Source organism: Gasterosteus aculeatus, chromosome X, assembly GCF_964276395.1.
Source record: "Gasterosteus aculeatus chromosome X, fGasAcu3.hap1.1, whole genome shotgun sequence".
NCBI classification, from domain to species: Eukaryota; Metazoa; Chordata; class Actinopteri; order Perciformes; family Gasterosteidae; genus Gasterosteus; species Gasterosteus aculeatus.
Genome location: NC_135698.1, coordinates 6535836 through 6563776, shown reverse-complemented (window position 1 = coordinate 6563776; position 27941 = coordinate 6535836). Strand labels below are relative to the sequence as shown.

The 27941-nt window shown below is 42.1% G+C and overlaps 1 protein-coding gene and 1 long non-coding RNA gene across 2 annotated transcripts in view; both read right to left on the bottom strand.

The window, feature by feature from the left end:
- The window catches only part of cdh13 (cadherin 13, H-cadherin (heart)), a 251006-nt gene that overhangs the window by 134177 nt on the left and 88888 nt on the right, over positions 1 to 27941 (bottom strand). Inside the window, exons 3-4 of the mRNA XM_078081980.1 lie at positions 14713 to 14924; positions 4157 to 4270 (exon numbers count right to left, since the gene is read on the bottom strand). Coding sequence (XP_077938106.1) covers positions 4157 to 4270; positions 14713 to 14924 — 326 coding nt within the window. The remainder of the gene's footprint in view (positions 1 to 4156; positions 4271 to 14712; positions 14925 to 27941) is intronic.
- LOC144383621 (uncharacterized) lies at positions 18348 to 21449 on the bottom strand. Its single transcript, XR_013451046.1, has 2 exons — positions 21353 to 21449; positions 18348 to 21171 (listed from the first exon to the last, which is right to left on the bottom strand). It is a non-coding gene; the product is annotated as an uncharacterized LOC144383621 (long non-coding RNA).

Below are 27941 nucleotides of genomic sequence, written 5' to 3'. Positions count from 1 at the left end.
CACACAAACTGAGATGCAACTTTTATCTTCAAATGGGAGAACTGATTTCCTCTTGTCAGACGTTGATCAGCTAAACTGAGAATAAGAGCTTCATCTCCATTGGGAACTATTATTTTCATCTAACGGCACAGCTTTTTGTCCTAAAAATCTATGGCCTCAACAGAGCCTTAGACATGGCGACAGACAGAGGGAGCCATCAGCTGTAACCGCTTATTACTCGATGATTTAGATGTTCTAAAACAAAAACATGTACATTCATCCGTAACAAAAGGTTTGCCCTTTCATCGTAACACGTGGACCAAGTGATAAGGTTCCGTAAAAAGTAAAAAGATATATTTTTTTAAATAGATATGGCAATAGGCATTATTATTATTATGAACCAAGGGGGCATTCAAGAAAAAAGTCTCTGAAAAAGGTCATTGTAGTTGTACCCAGATTCCCTGATATTTCTCGACCTCAAATTTTTCTGTGTGACATCAGTGTTTCATCATCCATCATCTGCAACAATACATGACGTATAGAAAATGTATTCATGGGCATGTAACGGAACCTTTAAAACCGTGTGTCCTTCTTTTGTTTATTATTGAAACAGCATTTTTGAAAACAGCACAGTGAGATATTATTTAGTGTAGCTATTTTCCTTCAAAATGGTCACCCACAAAAATGTTCTGAACGGAAATGAAATGCAGTTACCTTTTCTGTATTGTTAATAATGAAACGCCGTTATATACTACTTATTCATCACACGATTGGGCACTGGCTGTTGGAGCTACACTAGTGATTGCACCTTATTACGGGGATATGATGGCTGTTCTGGGACTCATGCTTCTCGATCTAAATAACAGTAATATTTGCTTATTTTTGAATTGAGACAAACTTGTAGAAGGTAGTTCTCGCTGAATACTTAACAAACTCCAATCCTGTGGCAAATCACAAGATCCGACAGGCTCTCATTCATCTTTAACTGCTATTAAATGAAATCCATGCTGTCAGCTGTTTTTTCCATTACGCTGAATGCCTGGGGTGAACATCAACTCATGACTAAAAATAAAAATGAGAGCAATAACGTTTCTTCAATTCAGAAGGCAACACAATCCCAAATGTATTCGACTGCTGTAATATTTATAGGCAAGAAACACAATCTATACTTCAGTCATTAGATGTTTTTATGACTGGAGCTTCGGAACTCACCACTGCAACTTAAACAGGGAAGAACACTGCTTCACTGGGTTTTTAAATGGTCTTGTTTTGTAGATTGACAATTTCAACATGTAGCCGGGTAAACGCTGTACTCAAAGGGAAAACATATCTGCTGCAGCACATGGAATTGGATCACTTAATTTGACAGGTTGATTGAGAAGTATTAATCGACGGCTCCACCTATTAAACCTGCAGCAGTATCTTCCTTTTTCATTCTGGCTCATGGCTAAGAAGTCTGAAAGGAATTAAGCGTTTCATTATAGTCCATCAGCCGAGCGGGTGACACTGAGGTCTTCATTTCCACAATCTGAATACAAACAAAAAACATGAAAAAAAATAGCAACATCAAATGTATCCGCAACTGGGGGTCAATATGGAAGCTTTCACAGTGGAATAATGCTTAAATGTGGTAACACATTTACAACAAACATAACACCGTGACATTGTCCTGTTTAAGGTCAAGGAACCATTAAAGCACACGAGGCAGCCAGAGCTCCTCTTGACACAAAGCAGAAGCATTAGAACATCCACTCTACCAGGCTTGTTTGGATGCTGGTGAGAATCTTTTGACCATTTCTTAGAAATAATATTCAGCTGAGATTGAAGTTCTTTGTAAAAAAAAAAAATACACACTATAATATTTTTTTTTTTTTCAAGAAAAGTGAATTTTTGACACGTACACCAGAGGGTCCTACTAGAAGGTTTTGCAAGGAAAGGGGTTTAAACAGCTCAGAACCTGAAGCAAAATAGCAAAATATATTTATATAAAATGTCTTTATTAGTATACTAAAACTACGCTAGGTCTTTGGGTTGTCTCAGTGTAATTACCAAAGCACAACATGTTTTCGGGGATGAACGTGCCCAACATTAGGCACAGTGGGCAGTATCAGCTCCTCTCCTCTCTCCTCCAGCAGCTTCTCTATTACTTTGCATCCCAGTTTCATGTTGTCACTTATCTCTTCCATCCCAGAGCTGTGCTTTGATTATCAAGACTCTTTCCATTTCCGTGTTTCTCAGTGAAATTAGGAAACAATAGGTCAGATGACATGTGTGTATCACTCTTTGCTAGAGGGGCGGCACGGTGGCGTGGTGGTTAGCACTGTCGCCTCACAGCAAGAAGGTCCTGGGTTCGATTCCACCCAGTGGCCTTTCTGTGTGGAGTCTTCATGTTCTCCCCGTCTGCGTGGGTTCTCTCCGGCTTCCTCCCACAGTCCAAAGACATGCTCTGGGGATCAGGTTAATTGAGGACTTTAAATTGCCCGTAGGTGTATGAATGTGTGAATGGTTGTATGTCTCTGTGTTAGCCCTGCGATTGGCTGGCGACCAATCCAGGGTGTACCCCGATGGACTCCCCCGCGACCCTGTGTGCAGGATAAGCGGTTTGACAATGGATGGATGGACTCTTTGCTAGAATAATATTAAAATGAAAAACAAAATAACCTAGTATATTGTATATTGAAACATATGAGCCACTGAGGTGTTGCTCTTAATGACGCGTAGCCTTTGTGCAGCACGTTGGTTTAAAAGCTTTCCTTCCTACATGAGGATTCACCTTAGTGTGAGTATGGACATGTAACTAGCATGTGTGAAAACATACTCCCACATAAAATACACATATTGTCAGTCTTGGGTTTGGTTTAGTTGGTTCTCGGTTATACTTCTACTTTCCCTGCAGGTGTTGTCCTAAGTTAATTTGACATCCTGCCTTTGTTTATTTCCCTGCCTGTTCTTTTCCAACATCGCTTCTCCATTTGCTCATCAGACCTCACCTGTATTTGAACTCCAGCTGTCCCGCAATCACACGCCAGATTTTTCATTTATCACCATAGAGGAGCAATTAATCAGTTTCTGTCCCCTGTGCTTCCTTGAATTGTTTTTTGTGGGACCCCCGAGCGTAGTTTCTAGTTTTGTTCAGGCTTTTTTTTCTTGCGTGTATTACGCTGGATGCCTCTTTTTGGTTTGTGCTTCTCAGGTTTTGCAGCCTTTTTGTTTTTTGACACTAGTCATCGTGTATTTTCCGCTAAAGGCTGGCGTTGCCTTGTTTGGGACTCAATTCAACCTGGAATTTTGGCACATATTGTCTGATTTGTAACATCTGCTCTTGAGTTGTTGGTCCTGCTCATCACACATGAAATGAACACTAACAAAAATTACACAAACCCTAATTTTTGGAGGAATTTTTACCCGGTGGTGAAAATCAATGGATGATACTGTATATTTTACTGCACACAATTCAACTTAGTTATTTCTTGGCACTGTTACATAAAAGTCCAGACCTCATTGATCACTAGTGGGTATGACGATCAACATCCCTCGAGGACAACACATCAAGTTATTGACATCCTTGCATGAGCCTGGTCTTGAGCCCTATCAGTGACATGCACTCTGATCTGGGACAGCAAGTCCGTCACTGTCACTTTGAGATAAAGAGTGTCCCGTGCATGGGTTTGGTCCCTGGGCCTTATCTGTTAGCCCACAGCAGCATTCAGACCACCGCATGGGCTACGGGCACTGAAGTCGTTGTTCGAGCAGGAGCATCGCGGCGGTAGTCTGCTTGAGACCTTCAGACAGATTGGCATGAGTGATAAATAGCTATAAAATGTCAGTCTGAAGCAATAGAAACTCTTTAAGCTATCGCGTTTATTGTTGGCTCTTCGTCAGTTTGTCTCTCATTCCGATGGGTCGAAGACATTTGAACCAAAAAAAATTAAATTTCACTAAGTAAAATGATTACAAGCTCCCCAAAAATACATGATGGGATAAACAGTAAGAGGAAAGAATGCTTCCTACAACCTGGAACCCATGATATTAATGTAGGACACAAATATACTATGTTAACAATAGATATAGAAAAAAGAGATCATATTCATATATCCAATCTTTGGTTTAATACCTTGGGTAGTTTTCTTTTTTTTGTCATGAATAGTCATTCATAATGGGACAATGTTTTTCTTACCTTGCCAATTTTCCTGGGAAAAGGAGCTCTCTGGTTCTCGGTCACGATCATCGGAGGGATCAGCAGGGCTCTCTTTGACCTGAACGGCAGCGTCTGGCCCACACCCAGGACACCCTAACGCACAAAGAGGAGAAACCATAGTGTGAAACGTTGAAACAACAGGCCGCAGTGTTGAAAACATCACTCCCCCAAAATGAGTTGTTAGCATTTTGTTAGCCGTTAGCCTCATCCCCAACAACCAGGCGTAACGGTACACACACAGCAGGCAGTGAATATGCATTTTGAAATGCTTAAACATTTCCCGAGCAGAGTGGTAGGTTCTATAATAAGAGACGATATGATTTTCTTTGATTTATTTGGACCGTGTGTTGAATAAGGGAGGGGGGAAAAAAAGCAAGAGCAACCAAGATGAGACGAGATGGTTAAAACTCAAGAAGTGAGAGAGGACAGAGCAACTGTCTTCATGCAGACTGAGCCAGTCTGAAATGTTTTTTGTATTTATGCTCTTGAGAGCCTAACATTATTCAATTGAATCTTCTGTATGTAAGACATTTTTCCCCACTCTTCTTCACTTTCAGAGCACTGATACACTCGGGGCCGCTCTGCTTGGATGGTGATGAAAATAACGTCACTGACACTTCACGCTGGAATCCTGGCTGTTGACAAGGAGGTGCTGACCCACACGAGCATACACTAACAGACGCCCCGCCGTACCCGTACAAATGCATCAATAACACATCCGCCGGCTTCGCTGGACAAAACTGCATGAATTTAAATTAAAATGACTAACGTTCTCCGTTTCCTTTCATTGTCGTTCGTTCTGCTCTATTTATCTCTTTAATGACCTACTTGTCCTGATCTCCCAAAATCATCGGTCGAGGAGAAAAGCCATTATCGCCATAGAGAGCTAATTTGCCATCCATTATCAAAGGGGGCAACAACAACACCAAAGCACAAAACCAAACCAAACCAAAATCAGGTCATCGGATCACATGGACTTAATCGGGTAGAATACGTGGTCTAGGTGTTATTTTAACAGGTAAAGTGTCTCTCACACGGATGGCAATACTGAAAAAAGTGAGTGAAAATAATGGTATAAGCAGATTATAATAAATGCCTTTTCCACAATATGGAACCTGCAGCAGATCTCTATAACAGTGTGTCTGCTTGTTAAAAAGGTATTTAATGTAAATACACAGTAATAACAATAGTAGCTACAGTGTGCGTTACACGTCACCTCAACCCAATACAAGATAATTACATACGTTCTGATTGATCTAAGGGATGTTAATCACCTGTCGAACTGAAATTCAATTTCAGCTCTGCTCTCCACAGGAAAACAGCTGGAAAACTGCTTGTTACACAATACGAGCGCCACCGGCTTTAAACACAGCCTGTACCTTTTTACAGCTGAAGACCCTCATTTACCCAACAAACATGCACATGCATTTACTGGAGCGTCTTCAAACTGGCAACCACACTAACGTCCACTTGTGAAATTGCACGTCTGACTTCAGTTTGCCGGCTATTTAGGTAATTAGTTAGCTTGTTACTTCGCAGCTAACGAAAGCTTAGATGAGCTTCATTTCAGTTAATTCCTGCCTGTTGAGGTTATATTATGGTTCCCTCTTCCCTTCATTACCATTTCTAACAAAACACTTTGTTTACTTTGCCGTTTCCCAACCGGAGGTTGGGCATAGAAATCATCCTCCAGGGGCTTTGCGGAAAAATTGTATTTATTAACTTTTACGTGAAAGATAAATTTCATCCTTGATCATCGTTACGTCCCCTGACTTAATTATGCCTCTGCTTTTAGGAGAGCAAAGGCAAATCAATCAAGCAAGCTCTATATCTGCTTCTCTTTTCCGGTTTGCTGTGGGAGTCGTCAGGCAGCTGTGACGCACGTTGGGGAAGTTAATTAGTGGCTTCTCTGCCATTTGTTTTAATATTCCTGTTTTCGGGGAGGGAGTTCATTATTGTTTCCGTTTTATTTTTGGGTTGTTAAGGTGAAGTTTTGTTTATTGTTTTGATGTCACGGTTTGAAAAAAGCGACTCCAGTTCTGGTCCATTATCCCACCTCTTTGACCACCGAACACGGATGAGCTGGTGCTCGCCAGCGTTTACGGCCTCCATCCCTGTGCGTTCCAAAAGGCCGCAACAATCATGGGAACAAAGATTTTTGACAGGAAATTGGATGACTAAATTGGATTTCAGTGAACATTCCCCACACTAATGCGATTTGTCCAATTCAACGGCAGTCCATTGTCCACACAAAGGCGCTCCCGCCTAAATATTGAGCAAAATGACAGAACAACGACAGTGAAAGAAACTACACAGCAACAAGCCATGTCCTTGAGCGCTGTTCACAACAACTACACCGTTTCAAAAACACCAACCTGAGGTTCCCGTGGTTTCATTTGCAATGCAAATAGTCTCCTTTTGTCCTTCATCTTTTATAGCCTACTGTACAACCCTTTATTGACACAGCCGCGTGTGTGTGCGGGACTGTTTGCATGTTTACTGTTCACACTCCTGTTCTCGGCTGACAGAGACTCTGGCACCACTCTCACCCCTGTCAGAATGACGGAAAGAGAAAGAGGTAAAAGGGAAAACCAAAGGCGTTTTGTTTACAGCACATTGCCGACACTCATACAGGGAGGGCAATGGCAAACACAAACTACCTCAACCCCCCGTCTCCCCTTTCCTCCCCCACCTCCCACCTACAAAGGTCAAGGGGAACACAATGACACGGTAATCCTGAACACGGGCCGAGCAGAACAAACCAAGGACACACAGCGCAGTCGCTGAAATGACTTCTCCCATCAGACCCACTGAGGGGTGAACTTTCAAATGTCCGAATCTAAAACCGGACCTGGCGCGGTTGAGCAGGACGCTGCACGGGCGGTGGCGTGTGTAGGTGTTTGTGACCCGTTCACAAGCGAGCTGATGGACTTTTAAGCACCGCCTGTGACAACCTTGGCCTCAGTCTGAAGCCCTGGGATGAGCGAATCGACGGCTTCGCGCACGGGCCTCAGCTGTGGGATTATTGTAAAGGAGGGGGAGGAAGACGGGGGAGGCACACGGGCACCGTGACATCATTTAAAGGGGGCTTGATGTGAGGACTGGTGACGGGGGGTTAAGGGCTAAGATAGATCATGCTGTCAAATCCACGTCTTCTCTGAACTGAGATACAGCGGATCCGGACGGGGTCTGAAGGTGCTTAAAAACCCATCGATGTTCTCGCAGGTGGATCAGCGCGGCGAGGCGCGCTGTGAAACCTGTTCCGCTGGCCGTCTGATCCGCACATGAAAGAAGGCTCGCCGCTGGGGCTTTCAGGAGAAAAGGGAAGTTGGAGCCACACTCTGCATCCTCTCCGTTTTTTACCTGCCACTTTGCAGCTCTCACTCGTTATTTTTCGCACTTTGCGACTTAGCAAAGGCCGTTCTTCACACTTTCTGCCGCTCTGCAGCCTTGCTTGTGTGATGAATTGCGTTCGTACAGCTCGGTGACACCCGGAAGAGACGGAATCCATGAATCTTTAATGTGTCCTGGTCATAAATTACTGCTGCACCATCAACCCTGAACCACTGTGATACATTAGCTTCTCTCTTTTCTTTCTGTCAAATGATGGTTAGGGCATCTTGGCGGAAGGAGTTGAACGGTCGACATAAGAAAATGAAAAAAGGCCTTAAGAAGATCGGTATATATCGGGGGAGTCAGAGAGGAGGGCTCATACTGTATGTTTGCTGGCTTTACACACACATATATACATATATAAATAATGATACTGTACTACCGCATACCTGTAACCATGTGTGTGTCCCTGTGTTGGTGAGGGAGAGAGAGGCTTTGTCATTGTCACCTGAGCGCACAGTTGCCGTAAGGTCACTCTGCCCTTTTCACTCTCCGTACTATATTGAGAAGTGGTATTATTCACCCCTGACAATGTGGTGGAGACCTGGTGAGAATAATAGCAAGGCCAGCAGGACGCAGTGGTAACGGTGGGACGAATAACTAAGTGGAGTAAATATGTCACGCAGGCCGTCATCTGAGCTAACCGATGTTAGCGTCTGCAGTATGTGTGTTTATAAAATGGCACAAATTCGCCTGAAAACACTTCCCTCAACGTGGGTGTTGACGGAACAATGCGTCACACTCTGTTAAATAAACAGCATGAAGACTCTTCATCTTACTCAAGCAGAACACAGCAGGACACTGATAATAATGATTATTTTAAATATTCAATTAGCTGAATTAATTAATACTGCGGCAAAGTGATTATATGTGTGTGTACATTCCTACCTGCAGAAAGCAGCGGAGGTTGTGCACCGAAAATAACACTACCGTTTCAAAACAAGCTAATTATAAAAATGAAGACATGCAAAGACTGCCCCTATTATGCGTACATTTAACTTAATTGCAAAAGAATTGAGCACAATGATGTTTAGACGTATAAATGATCTTCATATTATATGGTTCAGATGTCGGAGCATATTGCAGTGCTGAATGCAATGTCGTGTTCAAAGGCACTACGGCAACTAATAAACCCCATCTGTGTTAATCTGGGGCAACAACTCTTATGTCTTTTGACCACCTCATAGCACCGCAGAGCGAAATGTCAAGCATTAATGCAATTAACAGCCTGTTGTGGAATTATGCACATCAATAACTGGAAGGTGAAGGTTTGATTGCTGCTCTTGTAAATTAACATGTCGTTAAGCCTTTTGGTTTTCCTCTCTGGTGCTCGCGCCCACGCATGAAAAAGCTGTGTGTCAGTTACAGTAGGTATATATATATATATATATATATATATATATATTAAACCGTCTCAGCTAAAAAAGAATGAAGGAGCGGATGTAAAAACAGACCGGGAAATCAAACAAAGGCAGTAAACAGAATTAACAAATGACAGCTACACAACAAGCAAAAGGAGATATGGAGCGAGTGGGAAGGAGACAGACAGAGGGAGATTATCTGTATTGTGTTGTACAGTACGAGATGATGTGCTGTGGTTGCAAGACGTCACATCTTAGTCATCCCCAGAAAGACCTCATTGAAAATCTATTTGCCACTGCGGGATGAGGATTTAGCTGAGGATGCGATACTACATTTCATTCATTGCGTGAAAATGCATGAAACATAACAAAAGCAAAATAAATAGGCTTTTGGACCCAGATAGTTTTTCCTGTTATCACTTGTTGCATTTGAAGGGCGTCTGTCAATGCCCCCAAAAAGGAAAGAAAACGCTCTGCACAACCGTTGTTCGGCAGAGCACAACGAAAATAACAGAATAATACATGCAAAAACGTCCTTATCCTGGAGCATAGATTTGTTTGAATTGAAATGCATTCCATTAATTCTTACATTCATCGGCTGCAAAAAAAACCCCCGAAAAGATGGGGATTTAGTTTGACTCCGAATAGGAATCACTCATTAGCTGCCTCTCCCCCTCTGGTCAGTCCTTGACTTCAAGGACTGCCTATTTTCATCTACGTAACATATCAAAAATCAGGAACTTCCTGTCTCAAAGTGATGCAGAAAAATTAATTCATGTGTTTGTCACTTCCACAAGGCACTTGCTGGTGAGGCACCGTTGTATCTTAAAGAGCTTGTAACACCTTATTGCCCTACAAGGCAGCTGCGCTCCATAGATGCTGGGTTACTTCTTGTTCCTATGGTTTTAAAAAGTAGGCTGGGGGCCAGAGCCTTCAGTTATCAAGCTCCTCTTTTGTGGAACCAGGTTCCACTTTCAGTCCGGGGGGCAGATTCGGTCAGCTCTTTCAAAGTAAAACTTAAAACTTTCCTCTTTGATTCTGCCTATAGTTAGGGCTGGCTCAGGTTGCTGCTATAGGCTTAGACTGCCGGGGGGACTTCTTAGGACACACCGAGCTCCTCTCTCACGCTCTCGTTCTACCATAATTCACGTTTTATTAATGCACATGACTAATTCAGCTTCTTTCCGGGAGTTTTTTTTTTGTGCTTTCTCCTCTAGCAGGTCTCCGTAGATCGTAGTTCCTTCTGGACCCTGGTCCTGACACCTACCGTGGCCATGCTGACGCCTGCTGCTGCCATCATCATCATCATTATTATTTTAGATATTAATCATATTACTGTACTCGTAAACCAACATTACCCTCTCCTAAAGTCTCTGTGCTCTCCCTCCCCACAGGCTTCTGTGGATGGTGGTTCTATCTGATGGTGGTTGCCCCTGCAGTGGTCCTGCTGTGCGCCTGGCTTACTACTCACAATTACTTGAATCATTTCTGTCATAGGAATTGCATGTATTATATATTGTTCATTCTGTACACATGGCATCCATTGTAGTCTGTCCATCCCGGGAGTGGGATCCCTCCTCTGACGTTCTCCCTAAGGTTTCTTCCCCTAGGGATTTTTTATTTTTTGGGTAGTTTTTCCTGTGCCAATGGTGGGTTTCGGGACAGAGGACGTTGTATGTGTACAGACTGTAAAGCCCTCTGAGGCAAATTTGTAATTTGTAATTTACAAAATAAAATGAATTGAATTGAATTGGTTCTGTGTTACAGCAAGCTAACAGCTCGTGCTGAGGAATTGAAAAAAAAACAGATTCTCTCCACCTTTTCTCACAGCACATCAATTATCACCAGCCAATATTTCCTGCTACGATAACATTAGCTATGCCGATCCATTTGCGATGGAACGCTTCCGCTCTGTGTCTCGGAGGAAACACAGCAAGGTTGTGGGCAAATACAAAACTTTGACAGCAGCATTAAAAAGTTTTAATTTAATTACTGCAAAAAACCCTTTTCCGTGGTCTGGTAATTTAAAAGGAGGGTACCAGGAGCTCTATCTCATATCGGAGATTCAAATCTCAGCATCATCAGTGCAGTTAACGCAGCCATTCAACAAATCATTCAAACCGACTGGCTCATTGAAACAAGCTTTTAAATATGGCATGAGTTAGTTACAGATTCTTTAGAAGCTGCTGCAGCACTGAACTTTTGTTTGATGGGCCACTTGAGACGGTGCAAAAGCATTAGGTGGAGGGCGAGGGGGGTGGGGGGGGGGCACTGGAGAATATGGACAGAGAAAAGGACAATAGATCATCTCACGATACGAGTCCCAGAGAATGAGGAGCTGCAGCAGATTAATTGATGGTGAAATAATGACGCCTTTGAACCGCCCTGCTTCACAAGAGGATCGTCTTCTCTCATATCATTTTTTTCCCAGCTCCCCAAACTATATACAGTGTGTATATATATGTAATATACATATATATATATATATATATATATATGAAATATACATATATATATATATATATATATATATATATATATATATATAGCTTTATAATATAAACTCTAGCTTTGTCTAATGCATGCCTTTGTTGACTGTTTGTGCAGTTAAAAGTAAATATACTGTGAAGGAGACAGAGGCGAGTTCCCCTGATACAGCTGCACCGCATTCTGCAGCAGCAATATCCGAAAGACAAATGTAAAAGACAAAATTATTGGACCAATAATGTCCAATATTTTCTTGCTCTAAATAAATCACTGTTGCCTCAGAGTGACACCTACCATTATCATTTTATTCATTGTGATCAATGTGTCTGATATCCAACCACTTTCTTCTCTGCAAAACATTCCAGCAATGTCACCATTTCCCCAACAATTCAGTGTTGGATCCAGTGTTTTCGTAGCACATAGAATTGATGGCCAAAGCTACAAAAACCAGTCCAAAGTACAGCTGTTCGGTGTTGCAGCAGTGTATTAAGATTTACATCAGCATGCTAACATGCTCGCAATGACAATGTTAACATGCTGATGCTCAGTGCTTTAGCATATTAGAATGATATCATTTGATAGTTTGCACTGAGGCAAAGTACGGCTGAGGATTCCGAAGTTATGATTAATTAACAGATGTATTAATAAACCAAAGGTTGCAATTTGACCACCAAAATCCAAATAGTGCATCGTTTTCTTCACGTGGATATTTGTGAAAACATTTTAGGACATTCCCAGGCGCTCCTCAGAGACAAAAGGTACGAGACAGACAACTCAAAACATAACACTAATTCACTTGTATCCCCAATGACTTGTCAAAGTAACAGCCATTGATCGGCATAGACCGACGAGAGCGACTTCACGCTCAAAGAGAGGGAGACGTTCATTAAGCTCCGGGCAGCAGGAATTGTAGCAGCGGGACTCTGAGGACTGCGGCAGGAAGACGGATGATCTCTGCGAAAACGAGGGGGGGATACCAACTGTACCTGCAGCCCCTGGAACTTCACCTAATCAACTTAGTGTATTTGGAGGAAGCAAAGGGAAAGTGGAGGTAGGTGGAGGTTATGAATAAGGCACAATGGTGTTTATTCAGGTGCACCTAGTTTTGTAAAGGCAGGCAATTTACTGGCTACAGAAACACATTTCTGTTGAGTAGCCAGACAAAGCGACACATTTGCAGAGAAAAAAAGCTGCAGGCTTATTGGCCAAAATAGGAAGTGGCCAGTGAAAGAGTAATTTTTCATGCACCCTTCCCCCGGTGCAAAAAAATTACAGCTGTTTATGTTGCCCTGTAGCAAAATGTTTGCACTCCTTTCCAAGTGACCTTGTGGATGAATCATAATTGTAAAACCAAGAAATGTTTCGACGTTGGGGTATTCATTGAAGTTTAGGGGGGGTTTTGCCTTATTCTGACTTTCACGTTTTGCCTCATGCTGAATCAAAGCATGTATAAAGTACACCTTTGTGAACGCCACGGTGGACCCGTCAATAACACTTTCGCTGTCACTGGGACATTCCAAAGTGTTCCAAAGCGCCTTTTTGAAAGAATAACATTTCCGAGGGCGAGTATTCTGGATCAATAATCTAAACTGTCTATCAGACATTAGCTTCATCAGCCCGCGGACAGATTTAGTTCTGGGCTCAGTTGTTTCTGGCGTCTTGCAGCAGGAAAATGGGCATCCAGTGCGATGCCGATGATATGCTTGATAGTGCTAAGCTGCTTTTGAGCTCCTCTCACGTGTTCCTCTTGAGTATTTCAAAATCCTTTCTTTCTTCCTTACTTAATTTCCTTGGTGGATGTAACGTCAATCACCGTCTCTGCGCTCTCCTACTACTCGGTCATCGTTCACTGAGGCTTTAATGCCTCCACTTGTTGGAGTGCTACTTTTCTTAAATATGACCTTTATATTTTTAGTACACTACATGACCTTAATACCTTTATCACTTAAGATATTTCGCACTTTCTTCAAATATCCATTTGGTTTGAAAGTTTACGGTTCTGGGTGTTTCCCAACTGCCTAATATGGCATCTTTGAAGTGGTGCAATTATGTCAATTGATGATAATTAAGTTCGTTTGAGCGTGCCTTACATTTATGAGTGTCAAGTCTTTCGCAATCTGCAATAATGATCACTAATGCATGAACGTCTTGTGAATCACACTTAATGTCCGTGTTTAGATCTCCAACCAAGCATCCCATGCTAAAATAACCATTTTGTCCCCTCATCAAAAGGAATAGTTTGACAAATAAACTTTTTTCCCTTTCTTTCAAATGTACTCGACTCGCATGCCTGTTGAGACATCTGTGAATCTATACATGGACACCAACTGCTTACAGTTTGCCGGGTTGTGAAGGTGGTAGTTTTTGAGATCCATTCATTAGAATTTACATACTAGCCATAGTGCTACAATTAACCATAAATCACAATGTAAAGGGACTAACTTACTTATTTATTAACGGTATAATAAATCATTAAAAACACTGGGTGTGTAACGTGTGGATGCCCTTAAACCATAACTAATTAACCACAAGGTAACTAAGCAAAAAAGCCAATAAACGCTAACTAAACATTTCCTTTTACAGCAACATAATTACGTAACTGTCTCCAAAACAATTAGCTGAAAAGTCTGCTTTCCTTTTGTCATCCATGCACACAGACTTTGCTGAGGTTGTTATGGTGATAATGACTAATTACTATCAACCACTATTTACTTACTATTATTAACAAGCTCAAAGCCAGCAACCAGTTAGCTTAGCACAAAGACTGAAAAGAGATAAAGCTAGCTCTGTGCAAAGATAAGGACGTTTATCCATCAGAACTTCTTCTGGTCATTTATTAACAATGTGTTCCAAACGCACAACAAATGTGAAAAAAAACAACTCAATGCTAAATTGATAAAAGCCTGACTGCCAAACTCTTGGCTGTTTGCAGTAATTGTTCCGAGTTGGTTGCCACCGAGAGTTTCCGTGGCTGTAGCATCATATTTGGAGTAAAGGCATGAAAGTGCAATAAACCGTGTCACCTACATCTTGGCAAGGAAAGCAAATAAGTGTGTTCCTCAAAATATCAAACTAAAATGCAGGTCGTAAATCTTCTCTTTCACCCATGGGAATTGTTGTTAATTATGGCTGCGTTGAGTTCAGTTATGCTACATTAACGTGACCTTTTCAATCTCTAATGATGTGTACCCTTTCCCATTTTGATGAAGTGTAAATGGAAAAATTGATTGAAAACAAAAAAAAAAACACAAAAAGAAACACACAGAAACACATGCAAAGGACATTTCTACTAACCCTGAGAGTGTGCGGCGACTGAGCAGGAAGTCCAGTGACTTCCACCTGTGCCGTGTCATCTGCGTGTGCACTGAGCCCGTGGATGGACAGGACCGGCTGGCTTCGCAGGACATCTTGCCGGGGCACCAGATTTAAATCTCCATCCACAAAGAAGCTGGGGTCCGACACCTCGAACTGCACGTCTTCGTTCCCCGCACAGTCATCGAACTCGACTGGAGGAAACACACAGAAAGTGTTTTGTGTCAAGGCAAAATTCCAAAATTACACGCAACTGAAATGTTCAAATGAAACAAAGCAACGGGGGTAAATGCTCCACTTTAAAGAGGAGGGGCTGCCAGACGATTCACAAAAACAAGCTGTTGAGATACAAACAGATGCCCTGAAGATAAACAGACACCTTGAGGAAAGAGGGGGCGGTTCTGAAAGGCTCCGTCAGTCAGGTGAACGATGAAAAAACAGTAATCTGGATCCTCATATACCTCCTGACCCATTGTAAGCAATGCATTGTTGACTTATTAATGTGTCCGATTTGCTTTTGCCGGCCAGTTGCATTTACTACGGAAAAGGCACCTGCTTGAGAGACAAAAGATTAAAAGTTACAGGAGGGGAAAAGTGCCACCTTTGAGTTATAGGTGCGTGTGACGTTTGCACACGGGGGCTTGCTTTGTCTGACCAAGGGAGATACGGCCCGGGCCCATCCTCTCTTTATCGCTCTCACACACCCCCGAAGGTGACGCGACACGATCCTCCCCCCCCCCCCCCCCCACACACACACACACACAACCCTCCGCGCTGACAGACAGACAATCGTCCCCTCCCTAATTCTTCCCTTCTGCTTCACCTCGGCCTCCCGTGGAGCCTCCTGCCGTCAGTGGAACACGGAGGGAGGGGGCGCGGGAGGAACTCAGTGGGCGAGGATGTGTACACATGTTGTTGATTGGGTGATTAGCTTCAGCAAGAAACACACGGGACTGTGAAACTCTCAGCGGGGGTCCTTACGTCGAGGGAAATGTCAAGCCTCAGACAAGTCTTTGCCAGCCACCTGGGGGCTTCTATGAGTCTCCGTATTTTTTTCATTTGTTTTATTCAGTTTGAGGAATGGCACATAACGACAAATATGATACCAACGGGATGTTACATGATGACAGACTTATTCGTGCAGCCACATGTTTCTGGACTGACACCTTGTAGGTTACCAAGTCTAGACGGGAACAGGCTACATTTTTCACTCCCCTGGTGCAACTGTCAACAAAATGCCCTAAATGACTCATCAATTATGGAATCCGTGCTTCAGCTTAACGTAACACAGGAAGTGGCTCATAAACAGCGGAGGAAACCTTCCACAAAAGATTTTCCAATTGAGAAATTGGGGATTCATCATCTCGCTGTGGATTCAGATTTGAGGCCGTATTCATGAAGTTTCTCACATGAAGTGGATCGTATGGCGCTTCATTGAAAACAAAGGCTGTGTACCTTCTCCACTAAACCAGCTCATTAAAAGTGGAAACCAACTTTCAACTGCATTGATGTGAAGTTGTGGAATCCTCAATACCTTAAAAATACAATTTATTACAGTCATCTCCCAAGTTACAGTAAGTCATTTTGCACATTATGTATGAGAATACCTCTTCTTTGGGTTATAGGTTGGCACACTTCAAACATTTGTTTTGTGTTGAACTTCTCATTTCTCACTTCTTAAAAGACTAATTATTTTATTCTTCCATTATAAAACGCTAACTACCTGTCTCCTCGGCACACATGCTACCCTTGAGTGTATAAGACTGCTAGAAAACTAGTTTTGGGGGGGAAGAGAGTTTTTTTTTCATTAAAAAATGAATCAACGAAACCAGACATGGTCTTGTTCTGTATTTTTCAACAGTGGCGCTGTTTTAAGTATTGCTGGGAGTTACGGAACAAGAAGGAGCCACAGTGAGCCGTTACAAAAGACGCAGGAAGCAAGCTGGACAACTCAAACTGTTCCCTGCAGTTCTGTGGGAAAATCTGATTGCATTATGGGAAAACTAGTTGATTTTTCATTAAACATAGGAAAACGTTTGATTGACTGTGGTGTACACAGATACAACATTTGCTTTTTGAATGGCAAAGTTGCTGCTCAGAGAATGTAATGTCCAGTGAATTCTGGGTAATGTAGAATTAAACTGGAGTCTACGTTAGCACCAGTAACCAGTAATGCATGTCAGCATGACAGTATGCATCTATATAAATCAGTCTGTGTGTGTACATGTACATGATTCATGCAGACATTTTAAGATCCGTAGTAAATGCCCCCGTTATTGTTATTCTACAAAGTTGTCACCGTATGACAAACACCGGCTTTACATCGGGGAAGACACTTTCATTGTTCTATCTGAAACAGTATCTCTTGCCTTCATTTCAGGAATGATGTGCTGACAGGGAAGTACAACCCTCACTGTAATTCAGCCTTTATAATTGGGAGTCTGAATTCGCACAGAACAGCACAGTAGGGGAGGCTATGGCAAACCACTGATGTGAGAGTATTCATGTTTCTCAATTAAATTGGACGCATGTTGCTCGCAAGACTCTCCCACCTACCGCCATTAATTCTCTGCTTTTCTCACTCGGTTGCCCTCCCGACTGGTTTACCTTGTAAAAAAACAACAGCACGCTGTTTGATTTAAATCCGTACACGTCCATCTTCTACCAAGCCAGCACCAAGTGAAATGGGAAAGGTCCACAGCTGGGAAAATAAAATCAATAGACTGAAGTCTATCAAATCACTCATTCAGTACACTTAACCTTTGTGACTGTTTAGTCTGGCCTCTTTCTTTTGTATATCTATCTCATTGCAGATCATTTTAAATGTTCCCTCTGGACAGAATCGTTTTCTACCGTCTGGATGGGAAAAAAAAGAAGGTTAAGAAAAAATGACAGGAAAGGAAACGGTACAATGGACACTGAGGGAGAGCTACAAACCTACTCTCCAGGAAAACAAGACTACATTTCAATATTCAACTCTCACTTCTAAGCCAAAGCATGAAAAATGTGCTCATTCCCATTCCCATTACAAGCCACAGATTTATTTCAATAACACGGGTGCGATCTTTAGAGCATGCAAGTTCCAGCGCCAAACATTGTCAGTGGCATTTCAAAGGCAGCCAGAGAGTGTTCGATGGTATTCTAATGTTGTCAGGTTTTGGGGGATTTCAGCAGAGAGCATGGTGAGCAGGCATCTTTGAAGTCAGGCAACAATGACGCCATGCAACTCAGCCCGCTCGCCACCAGCGCCCACCCACTTTCTTTCTCTGGAGTGCCGGCTCAGGGTTAGAATAACTGTGCACAACATGTATTAGGGTCGCTAAAATCCCTTTGCTGATGACTCAAGAGGAGGAGGAGGGGGAGGGAAGGTGTGTTGGGGTTCAACTGTTTTACTCTAGTTTGACTTTCAAGCTTTTGGGCCGAAAAGCTCCCGCGGAGCCCGTGAATGGAAAACCATCGAGAAATTCGGTCACCAAGGCCCTTGGCTGCTGAAGGCTCGATTGTATTTCTTTGCAACACAAACAGCACTTTAAAAAGCTCACATGGCTGCTGGCAGGAGAAAAATACATTCACCACATTTCTTTTGAAATAATTCAATAAAAGGAATCTGCACCCTGTTTTACACATTTTTTGTATTTTATTTTCACAGAAACTGTCAACCAGTGAAGAGTTAGTTAGATACACCTGGGCAGTTACTTTCTGATGTATCAAACATGGAAAAATGTCCCAGCAAGAATGAAAACAAAACATCTCGTCTTCACAGAAAAAAATAATAAAATCGACCGTCGATGCTGAAGCGAATACTGTTTGTTGACATTAAACATCATAAGAGCATCTTTACATTGGCTCCACTCCGTCAGACACATAAATTGTATTCCTTTCCCTCCTCTGCCAGGCACAAACCTTTTGCTTTGAGGTTTTTTTGAAGACAATTTTTGTCTTGTAACTAAATGTCAAGTCTCCATGATGGTAGAGATGGGAATCAGAGCAGTAATCTCAAAGGTGGCAGCATGAGTGTGTATTTGAGCTGATAGCTGCCGTGTCCAAGACGTGTGTGCTCAGCCTCATAAAAAAGGCTCAGGAGAACACCCTTCTCATCTGGCATTAGAGAAGGATGTGCTTTTGAAAATGTATTTAATGTAGGGATGTCAACAGATTTAAAAAAAATAATTAATCTCACATTTTGAAATTCATTAATCTCGATTAATGGCGATTACTGAATGCTGTTGTTGTGGTGGTTACAATGTTGTTTTTAATTAATGTTTGTTTGTTTCTTCTAAAGACTAAATCTTAAAAGTGTGTATTTTATACCCCGTTGTTGTTTAATTGTTAATGTTATTTTTAACACAAAACTATTCACATTTGCGCATCTTGGAGACAGAATTCCACCGGGTGGAACATGTTGAATTAGCGACTTTTCCTCCTGTCCTCGTGCACTTTGCTCTCAACTCCCTGTAATTTCACAGGTGTGTTTGAAGTGCCAACAATCTCCCCACATTTAGCCAGGACGTTTTCGTTAGCGTTACATGTTGAGACGGAAGTAGCAGAGCAGCTAGCTTAGCCTAGCGGTGCTTTAAGTGGCCCGTTTGCCACTCACCCCCCTTCTGTTCTAGTTCCAATGCAAAAAGCTTAGTTCTAATGCAAAAAGCTCCCTCCATCTTGATGTAACTGACTGCGGCTTGCGGCCGTTTCGTTTCTGCGGTCAACTTCCGGCTCACTTCTGGTCGCGGAAGTAAACCGGAAGTAAACAAACAAACGTTAATTAAGTTAAAACATTTTGTTTCATTAATTTGGCCACATTATTTCGCATAAATTAATGCGTTTATGTGGACAGCCCTAATTCAATGCAGTTTTCACACAGCATTATTGTCATTCAGTGGTAACAATACTATGGGTTTTTAGCGGTTTGAAGGATTTTGCCAACTCAGGGGTGAGCAGGCGAGCCACCTAGATGAACATTTCCATCCTCTCAACATATCCAGTCTCCCTCTATATGTCTGACCTTCCATGACGGCCTCATATTGCTAAAGTGACATAAACGTTTTAAGTTAATAAGTGCATGTTTCAGTTTTGTGTGGAAAATGTTGGCATCGCCACAAGGTGCTTTGACAAAGTTCCTTTAAATGAACTGCATCGATTGGTTCGTCGACTGCCGTTAGGAAGCCTCGAGTTCAGTCTCTCGACTTGCAACCCGTGCACTTAAGCCACCATATTTTAAATGTGGGGGACAATCGCTGTAGTATCAGAGTAAGCCTGCTCTTAAGCATATTCTAACGTACATTCTATTTAACTCTGTGGGAACAATAATCCTAAACGAACATCATGCTGCATTGAAGAAGACTTAGCGATTCAAACAACAACTTCATGTTTAGTGAAGTAATACACCCAGTGACAAGTAGGGTCTCAGAGACTATACAACTGGAGGAGTACAAAGAGAACGCAAGTTTTAAGACACTTCCCCAGTGTTTCCACTACCAGTTTATATTTAATTGTACATTTCTCCATTGCTCCGCGCACAGGGAGTTCCACCCCGAGGGTCACACACTGACAGATGCATGCACACACAGGGGAGCACACTCCCACCAGGCCCCCTGGGGTCTGAGCTGGCTGGATCTGAGCTAACTGCTGACTGAAGGGTCTCTGGAGCTGCCAGTCACTCCGCATTCGGTCAAAGCAGCCTGCAGGAAGCGGAAAGGACGAGACGAGCGTGTGAGCTTTTTTTACTCCTTCCTGCCAATTTGAATTGAATCCAATAAACAGAATAGAAATATGGCCTTTGTAGGAACATAAGGTATTATAAGACCGGACGGACTAGAATTCTGGCCACATGAACACCTTGAATGTACTACTTAACTTCTGATTAGAGCTGAAAACTTGTTTACTAATTTTTGTTAAGAGAAAACAGCTTGATATTCATAAAGCATCATGTGCCCCTCGAGTGCCTTTTTTATGTGCACCTTTTAAAGAACACGGTTGGATAAATGTCACTGTCAACTCATGCCGCTGGAAAAAGATTTGTATTGTTTTTGCTTTTTTTTATTTAAAACTACAATGCCAACTGTCAGAACAGTGGAGAAGTTACACTGTTCAGCACTGACATTCTTGAATGTATTTACTTAAGGTTGCTTTGAATCACCAGCTTAGAAATGTGCAAAAGCTGATTACGATAAGCTGGAACTTACAAAATACATCAGTCACTGACAGCTTACCAGCCGAGTTGAAGTCATTCCACCAACTGTGCCTGGTTGGAGCTTTCTGGTACCACAGCGGTCTTAAGATCACATTTTTTTAGCCATGTTGAAGACGAGGTGATCCTTTTTGGACCAATAAATCTTGTATTTTTTTAGGTATTTCCACAGATTGACTGATAAAAACTGCTTGCTGTACAACGACAGAATTCGGTAATCCCAGCCGTGAGAATTCATCCTCTGGAGACAATGTCTGTAAAAACAAATACATGGCAAACATTGATTACTTCCGATGGGTTCCACACCGGAGCCATGACAGGCTAAGTTGCCGTTGGTAATTCCTAAACGTTGTAAATTATCAATCATACGAGTAGTTGGGCTTTAATGCACAGATCATTAGATTGCAGCATTTATATGGCGTCTTTTCATCTTACCGGACACAAAACTTTACGGAGCCACTTGGGGTTCAATGTGTTGCTCGAGGACATTTTGACAATTGGATGAGAGGAGCTGCCCCACCACTTCACACCTGAGGGAGGGGGGCGGGGAGGGGAGGATTCCAGTTAACTGTCTGTTTTCGTTCTTTCCACAGTTTTATTTCATTTAAATATTTGAGATCATAATACTCCGCCTTGACAAAGCAAGGCAAACAAGAAAGAACCTTGGGCTTATTAGATTTTAACAAGGTTTTCTGAGCAGCTTTTCTTCTGCCATAATTACAATGTGTATTTCCCCGACGGGCTGCAGCACTTTTGTTTATAATCACTCGCCGCACATCAGAATGCGTAATAAGTCGAAGACAGACTCTTTTCCTTACTGGCAGGAACAAAGCCAAAGGAACAGACACAACCCACAAATTCAAACACTCAGTATTGCCAGCAGCGCTTCACAAAGACGTCTAGATTATGGTGGGGAATGTACACATTTCTTATAGAAAAAAGATATGTATATTACCCACACCTTGATGTGTAATATATATGATATATATATTTATCCAGGGGCTGGTGTTCAGCAAGTACAGTAAGAGGAGTAGGAGTGCAGTAAAAGGCAAAAGATGTTCAGTTGCATCTAATGAATGGATTCATGTACTCAGCTTAAAATATATACCGTTCAAGGTTATTCACAGAAAATAACACGCATACATAACACTGACACCAGAAGTAAACATCTTGCTGTCTTCACGCAAGCTGGAAATGTTTAGGCCCACGGCTTCTTCTTGGAAGTTGCCCGCTTCAAGGTTACACCTGCTTAAATATAAATTCATTTAAATTTCTATTCCAAAAGCCATTATAACGCTCCAGAGACAGTTTTTATGTGGAAATATAAATGAAAATGCATCAATATATCAATGCGATTGAGAACCCCTGAAGCTGTGCTTGACAAGGTTATTCACAGCTACAGATCTGAGGGGAGTTAGGGAGGTTTATTCCAGCGCAACACACTTCAATCATTCCGTATTTGTTTGTCTGTCTCAGTTCAAAGCGCCCCATTTAAGAGGGCCAGAGTAGAGAATAACCATAACACAACATAATTGGGTTATTCATATGAAGAAAACGGATGGTCATTCAGTTGCATACTGAATATATTGTGCAGCATCCCTCCGTCATTAGAAAAGGTATTATGAGATTATATTCAGGGCGGAAAATCAGCGAATGAGACAACTGAAGATCTAGTCAGTCATTCATTAGCAGCTTTAAGAGGCCGCTGCAATGAGCCACCCTCACTGCTCCGACTGACTTCTTGGGAGACTGACAGTCATTTCATTTTTTTCTCCCGCCTCAAAAAACATTAATGTATCAGAAAACCCGCAAGACAATCAGTCACTGAGGAACATGCCATAGGCACGGTCACCTGATCAATAATAAACCATCACTGGCTATGAAGAGATGACGCATTTCCAGAGGGGAACACCGGATAATGAGTGAAAAGGTTTTATTGTTTGTGTTTAAAAATCAGCCCTTCAATTATTGTTTGGATGCGAGCGCCAGTATAAATTGTAGGGGTCAAAAGTAATTTCATATCCTTTCAAACATATGTTTGCTATTGAGTGACCATCTGGCGCTACAGGAGCCACAGAGGAAGCTCTGCGTCACAGAAAGACGGTCTGTGACCACGAAGCGACGGCAGCACTACTGTGACTTCTAAATGTAGCCGAGCTATACGTATTTTGTATTTTTCACATGCTGATCGCTGATGGCTTCACCATATAACCCTATGTACAGTATGTCAGTTGAGAGTTCAAGCTTGATTTCTATGTTAATTGGTGCACGTTTATGGCCCAGTCCCAGTGTGCAGTTAAAGACCATGACGTCCTTCCCAGTTAGTCAAGGAGACGCTTTCCCGCGGTCAAAGTGCTTGAGTGCTGCTGCAAGGACCCTTTGAGCCTTTCAGTGCAGCTTATTGTACTTGAAGGCTCTGCTGATCTTTCTGTCCTGATGTTAAACTGGAATGACGAAATAACTAGTTAATTTGACCCTGGCATGAAAGAGTTAACGCAGGTAACGTGCCTGTTCTATGTTGACATTATTACGATGATTTGATTCCAGCTGACATGATCCAGATGATATGATGTGCTTGTGCCCCGGGTAACTGCTACCCACCTTACACATGTACACATGGTAAGTGCTACATGAAATCACCATTATTAGTTAATTATTAGGGCTAAATGCTACTGAATTGACACTGAAATCAATTTATTTTCACAGGTAAATTGTTGGGGGAGAATTTGTTGATCTATGATTTTCTCAGGAACTCGTGACCTTTCTTGGGAAGCCTGTGACCTAAACTAGTCCATGGTGGCATACTGTTTTTGCAGCTGGAATCCATTGTGTGCTCCTATTGTTCATTTGTTGTCTTTCCTTCAGATCTGTCTGCTCCTCTGAGGGAAGGAACAATCTGTCCCTTTTCAGCTGAATTGAGTCATTTAACTTCTGTCTTGTGTTGATGTTTTCTAGTTAGTTATAAATACTTAATCAAAAAGCGAGTTTAAGATACTTTTGATTCCTCATAAGGGCTTAATCCACGAATTTCCACCACAAACTAGGATGCGGAAGCATTTTCCTACACCCAAAAATACACCAAGTTGGTAATGAATGATTCTCCTTCTGTATTCGCCTACTAGCTGGAACAGATGGTGTTCGTCATTTTGGATTTCAATGTCACCATTTCCGAGCCATCACTGACTCCATCCTGCGGCTGGGGAGGACTGACCATCCATTTGCAGAGAGTATACTGGCAATTACACAAACAGCCCTTAAGAGCATGCCAACTTTGATTTTTGGAATAAGCCGCCTGTACTGAATCCCTGTGTGGATGATGGGAAAGGCTGAGAAGTGTTTGGATGCAGAACCGCAGCAGAAGATGTGATGAGCGTGATGGATGAGAGGGGCTGCGCATCTATCAGAAAAGTACTGATGGCACTGACGGTAGACCTGTTAGCATTCATACATTATAGAATTGCTGTGGCTTTTGCCTCTTCCATAACACATCATGTACTTCCTGAGCATATAAAAACTCCACTGGACCTGCAGCATATGTGCAAATAAGGACACGGCTGCTTTGATAGGTCTTTTCTAGTAGACGCAGAGGGGGAGATATATGTCCAACCCGTTTAAACCCACCCAAGCAACACCCAATCCTGTCAATCAAACAGCTTGGAGTCACGAACACACAGAACACACACACACTAAGGGATACAGACACAAATCCATAAGCAAACGTAATTTAACATACACGCGGATATCCGGCAATGCACAGGTACCAGCAGACGCATCCAAGCATGCAGGCCGATCGATGGGCTTTCAGGATGGCCAGTAACACCCGTGGTGAGCTCCTGAGCTGGTCAGCACTTTCCCCGGCCACTCAAGAGGAGCCATGCTGGGCTCTGGGCCAAGCGAGCCGAAGACAGGAACGTAGCACGCGGGTTAAGAGCTAAACTTTTGACACAAGGCAATTACGTCACTTCTGGGACAGCGGCCATCATTATCTCCTCAGAAAGTGAGTTCACCGGTCACTCGACCTGCCCGGGCGAAGGCCTTGTTGACGTATAGCCATTGTTGGTGGAGTCAAAAAGGATGTGGGAGGTTTTAAAGATAACCCGTTTGCATTACAGTATCTGCACACACAGTATCACCTTCACATGCTGTTGTTTTCGTGCACAGCGGTTATGTGTGTTGCGCCCTTGTTCAATGTCATGCCAGCGCCTACATTTAAATCTCTCATTAGACAGAACAGCGTTTCAGACCCTTTGATTTGATGAGGAAAAGTGAAAGAAATGTCTCACAAATGAAACCATCAGAGGCCATCCTGAATCTCCGTTCTGGAGAATTAAGATACACGTAAGAAGAAGACGAGATAGATATTGAGGTGGAAGGAGTAAGGGAGAAAATGGAGACAGGAATGGTTTAGCTTGTTATGTAGCTGAGGAAAACCACAGTGTGAAACTAAATGTATACATTAACCATGGAAACATGAATATTAATGACTTCGTTGTATCATTAATAGTCATTTCATGTGGGCTATTAATGAATCAGTGAAAAACATTAAATAACGCTTTCACATCTTTGGTAAATGTAACTGCAATTACAAGGAAATACAGTAGTGGGTGATGTCCAGTGTTTTGGTTTACACCAAATCAGACGTAGCTTTAAACCCTACCTTCTGAATTAATCTCAATTGTAACACCAGCTGTTTGAAGATATAAATACGGATAAGTAACTGAGGTTAAACAAAGGATTTTGACGAGATTTGTCACGTGGAGCATTGTTTGTCTTAATGAAGAATGAAGAATCAAATGTAGTGAGCTGACTTCGGCATCTCATTGAGATAACTAAGCCGGTTATTAAGTGGGTCAGGTTTGACCCAAAGAAAGAGCGTCAACAGCTATAATGAACCAAAGCGTTTCCGATTCGGAAGGACACCTGCATTCTTCTTGAAAATGAAAAAACTCTGGGATGGGCTGGGTGCACGTGTTTATGGACTTCTCGTGGGGGAACAGATATTCTAAAATAACCAGACTGCTGCTGTCTGTGGCTTGTCACTGCAACGGATCCTCGCAGCTGCGTGGAAAGAAAATATAGAAGGACACCTTAAAATAATGAGATGCAGATACTCGCGTGAATTGTACGTTTGAATTGAACAAAAGAAAGATAACTCGTTTGATTGCTGACAAAAGACATGTTTAAAGCCTACAAACAAAGTAAATGATTATATCGCTCACAGAATGCTCAGTATATGACAAGTGACACTCTAATTGAATCTACTGGCAAAAACAAAACATGACTGTAAAAGGTAAAATAAGCTACTAGTGTTACGCCAAAGCAGTTTCTCCACAGACAAGTTGCTATGTTTGTGTTTGAGTGGACAGAAGGTCTGTTTCCTTTTGATCTGAGACACGGTGTTCCTGTGATAAACAGATCAGCTTCAATAATTCAATCAATTCCGGATCAGGACAGTATCCCGGAAACTCTGTTGTAAAGTTTATTCGTTTAGCTGTAAGCAAAGTGTTCTCTCCCATCTCCTCCAATCATGAATGAAAACACCATCTTTCTCTCTTGATTCAGGCCTCCCTCCCCTGAGGACGGGGGCACAGCTGTTTGGCACCTTAGACTATACAACTCAAACCTGTAAAAGTAAAGCTTTGAGTTGACCTAATGCATGATCTGTATGTGTTTCAACACCGAGTCGTACCAGCTAGTATTTAATGAATATCCTGCTAATGATTTTACAGTCGTATTTTTTTACAGTCTGTGAAACAATACATGAAAAAGGAGTCAAATCTTCAACTTACACAGAGAGAGTTTTTGTAACTAACCATTTGGATTATGACAACTTTTCATGCTGACTTAACGGTAACAGAATTGACTCGCCATACCATAATAGTGGTTTGATTTCTTTGATATCTTTTTTAGCAAACTGCTTACCCACGTAAGACAGAAGACACTATACACTATTTTAAATATCTACTATAGTATATAATTATACTATATATGGTCCAACATTTAAACTGTGGACTGGAGGACTAGAACAAAGTCTTTACAGATTCACAAATTAAATCCCAATATATATGAGGAGGTCGCCACATGAGAAGTTAATGAAATAAATTCGCCTTTTAAATTGCTTTGTTGTGAAGAAAGGTCTTCTACCATTAGAATTGTCCCAAAGACCAATAAGAAATACAACTTTAGTCTGCAGTGGCATGTTATCCTTGCTGGCTTAAAGTTTGGTGAAGAAGGATTCATCCCCGTCCATGGCAGTTGATACTAAAGAAGCATCAGAAGAATCCCACATGCACGTTTGATATCCAAGAAGCAGCCAGCACCAGCGACTCATATGGCTCTCTCTCTTCAGCCCCCAGAGCCCACCCAACTGTTTGTAGAAGAAAAGCACAATAACATCAGAGGACACTGTCTTGTATGTCCCACAATACGGGTGAAATATTGTGAATTCTTTAAATCTGCAAACACTTGGGGAGTTGATGCCACTAAGGCTGCATAAGTCAGCAAAGGAACGGGTAACACATATGCTGTGCAGTTAATTGAAAGGTAACACTGTATATGGCTGGTTTAATCAATGAACTCGCCATTCCTATGTAAATGGTTATGCAGGCGAGAAAGGCTATGGGGGAGCGCTCAAAGAATCAAAGACTGGGAGAACCAATTCCACTTGTAAGAAATGCATACATGAGCTTTAAAAATAGGTCAAATCCGAGCTATCAACATTTTGAGGAGGTAGAGTTAATCAGCATATCAGCAGAGTGATAGCGAGACGTGTAAAAGCCATCATGTGCACCTTTGATTAATATTACTGGATGTTTTTAGTCAGCTGATACACAACTAACCGATGAAACATACCCACATGATGCCTCTTTGCAGGTTCCAGGCGGATGCAAAGTGCATCTGCTAACGTCTGGTCAGAAAAATGGGATGGATTCATTTTGACAGTTCAGATCTGCTTGCCAAAAGCTGCTCCCTAAAGTCCCTCGAAGCTGCGATTAAAAACGGCATATTACTAATTGACGAACAC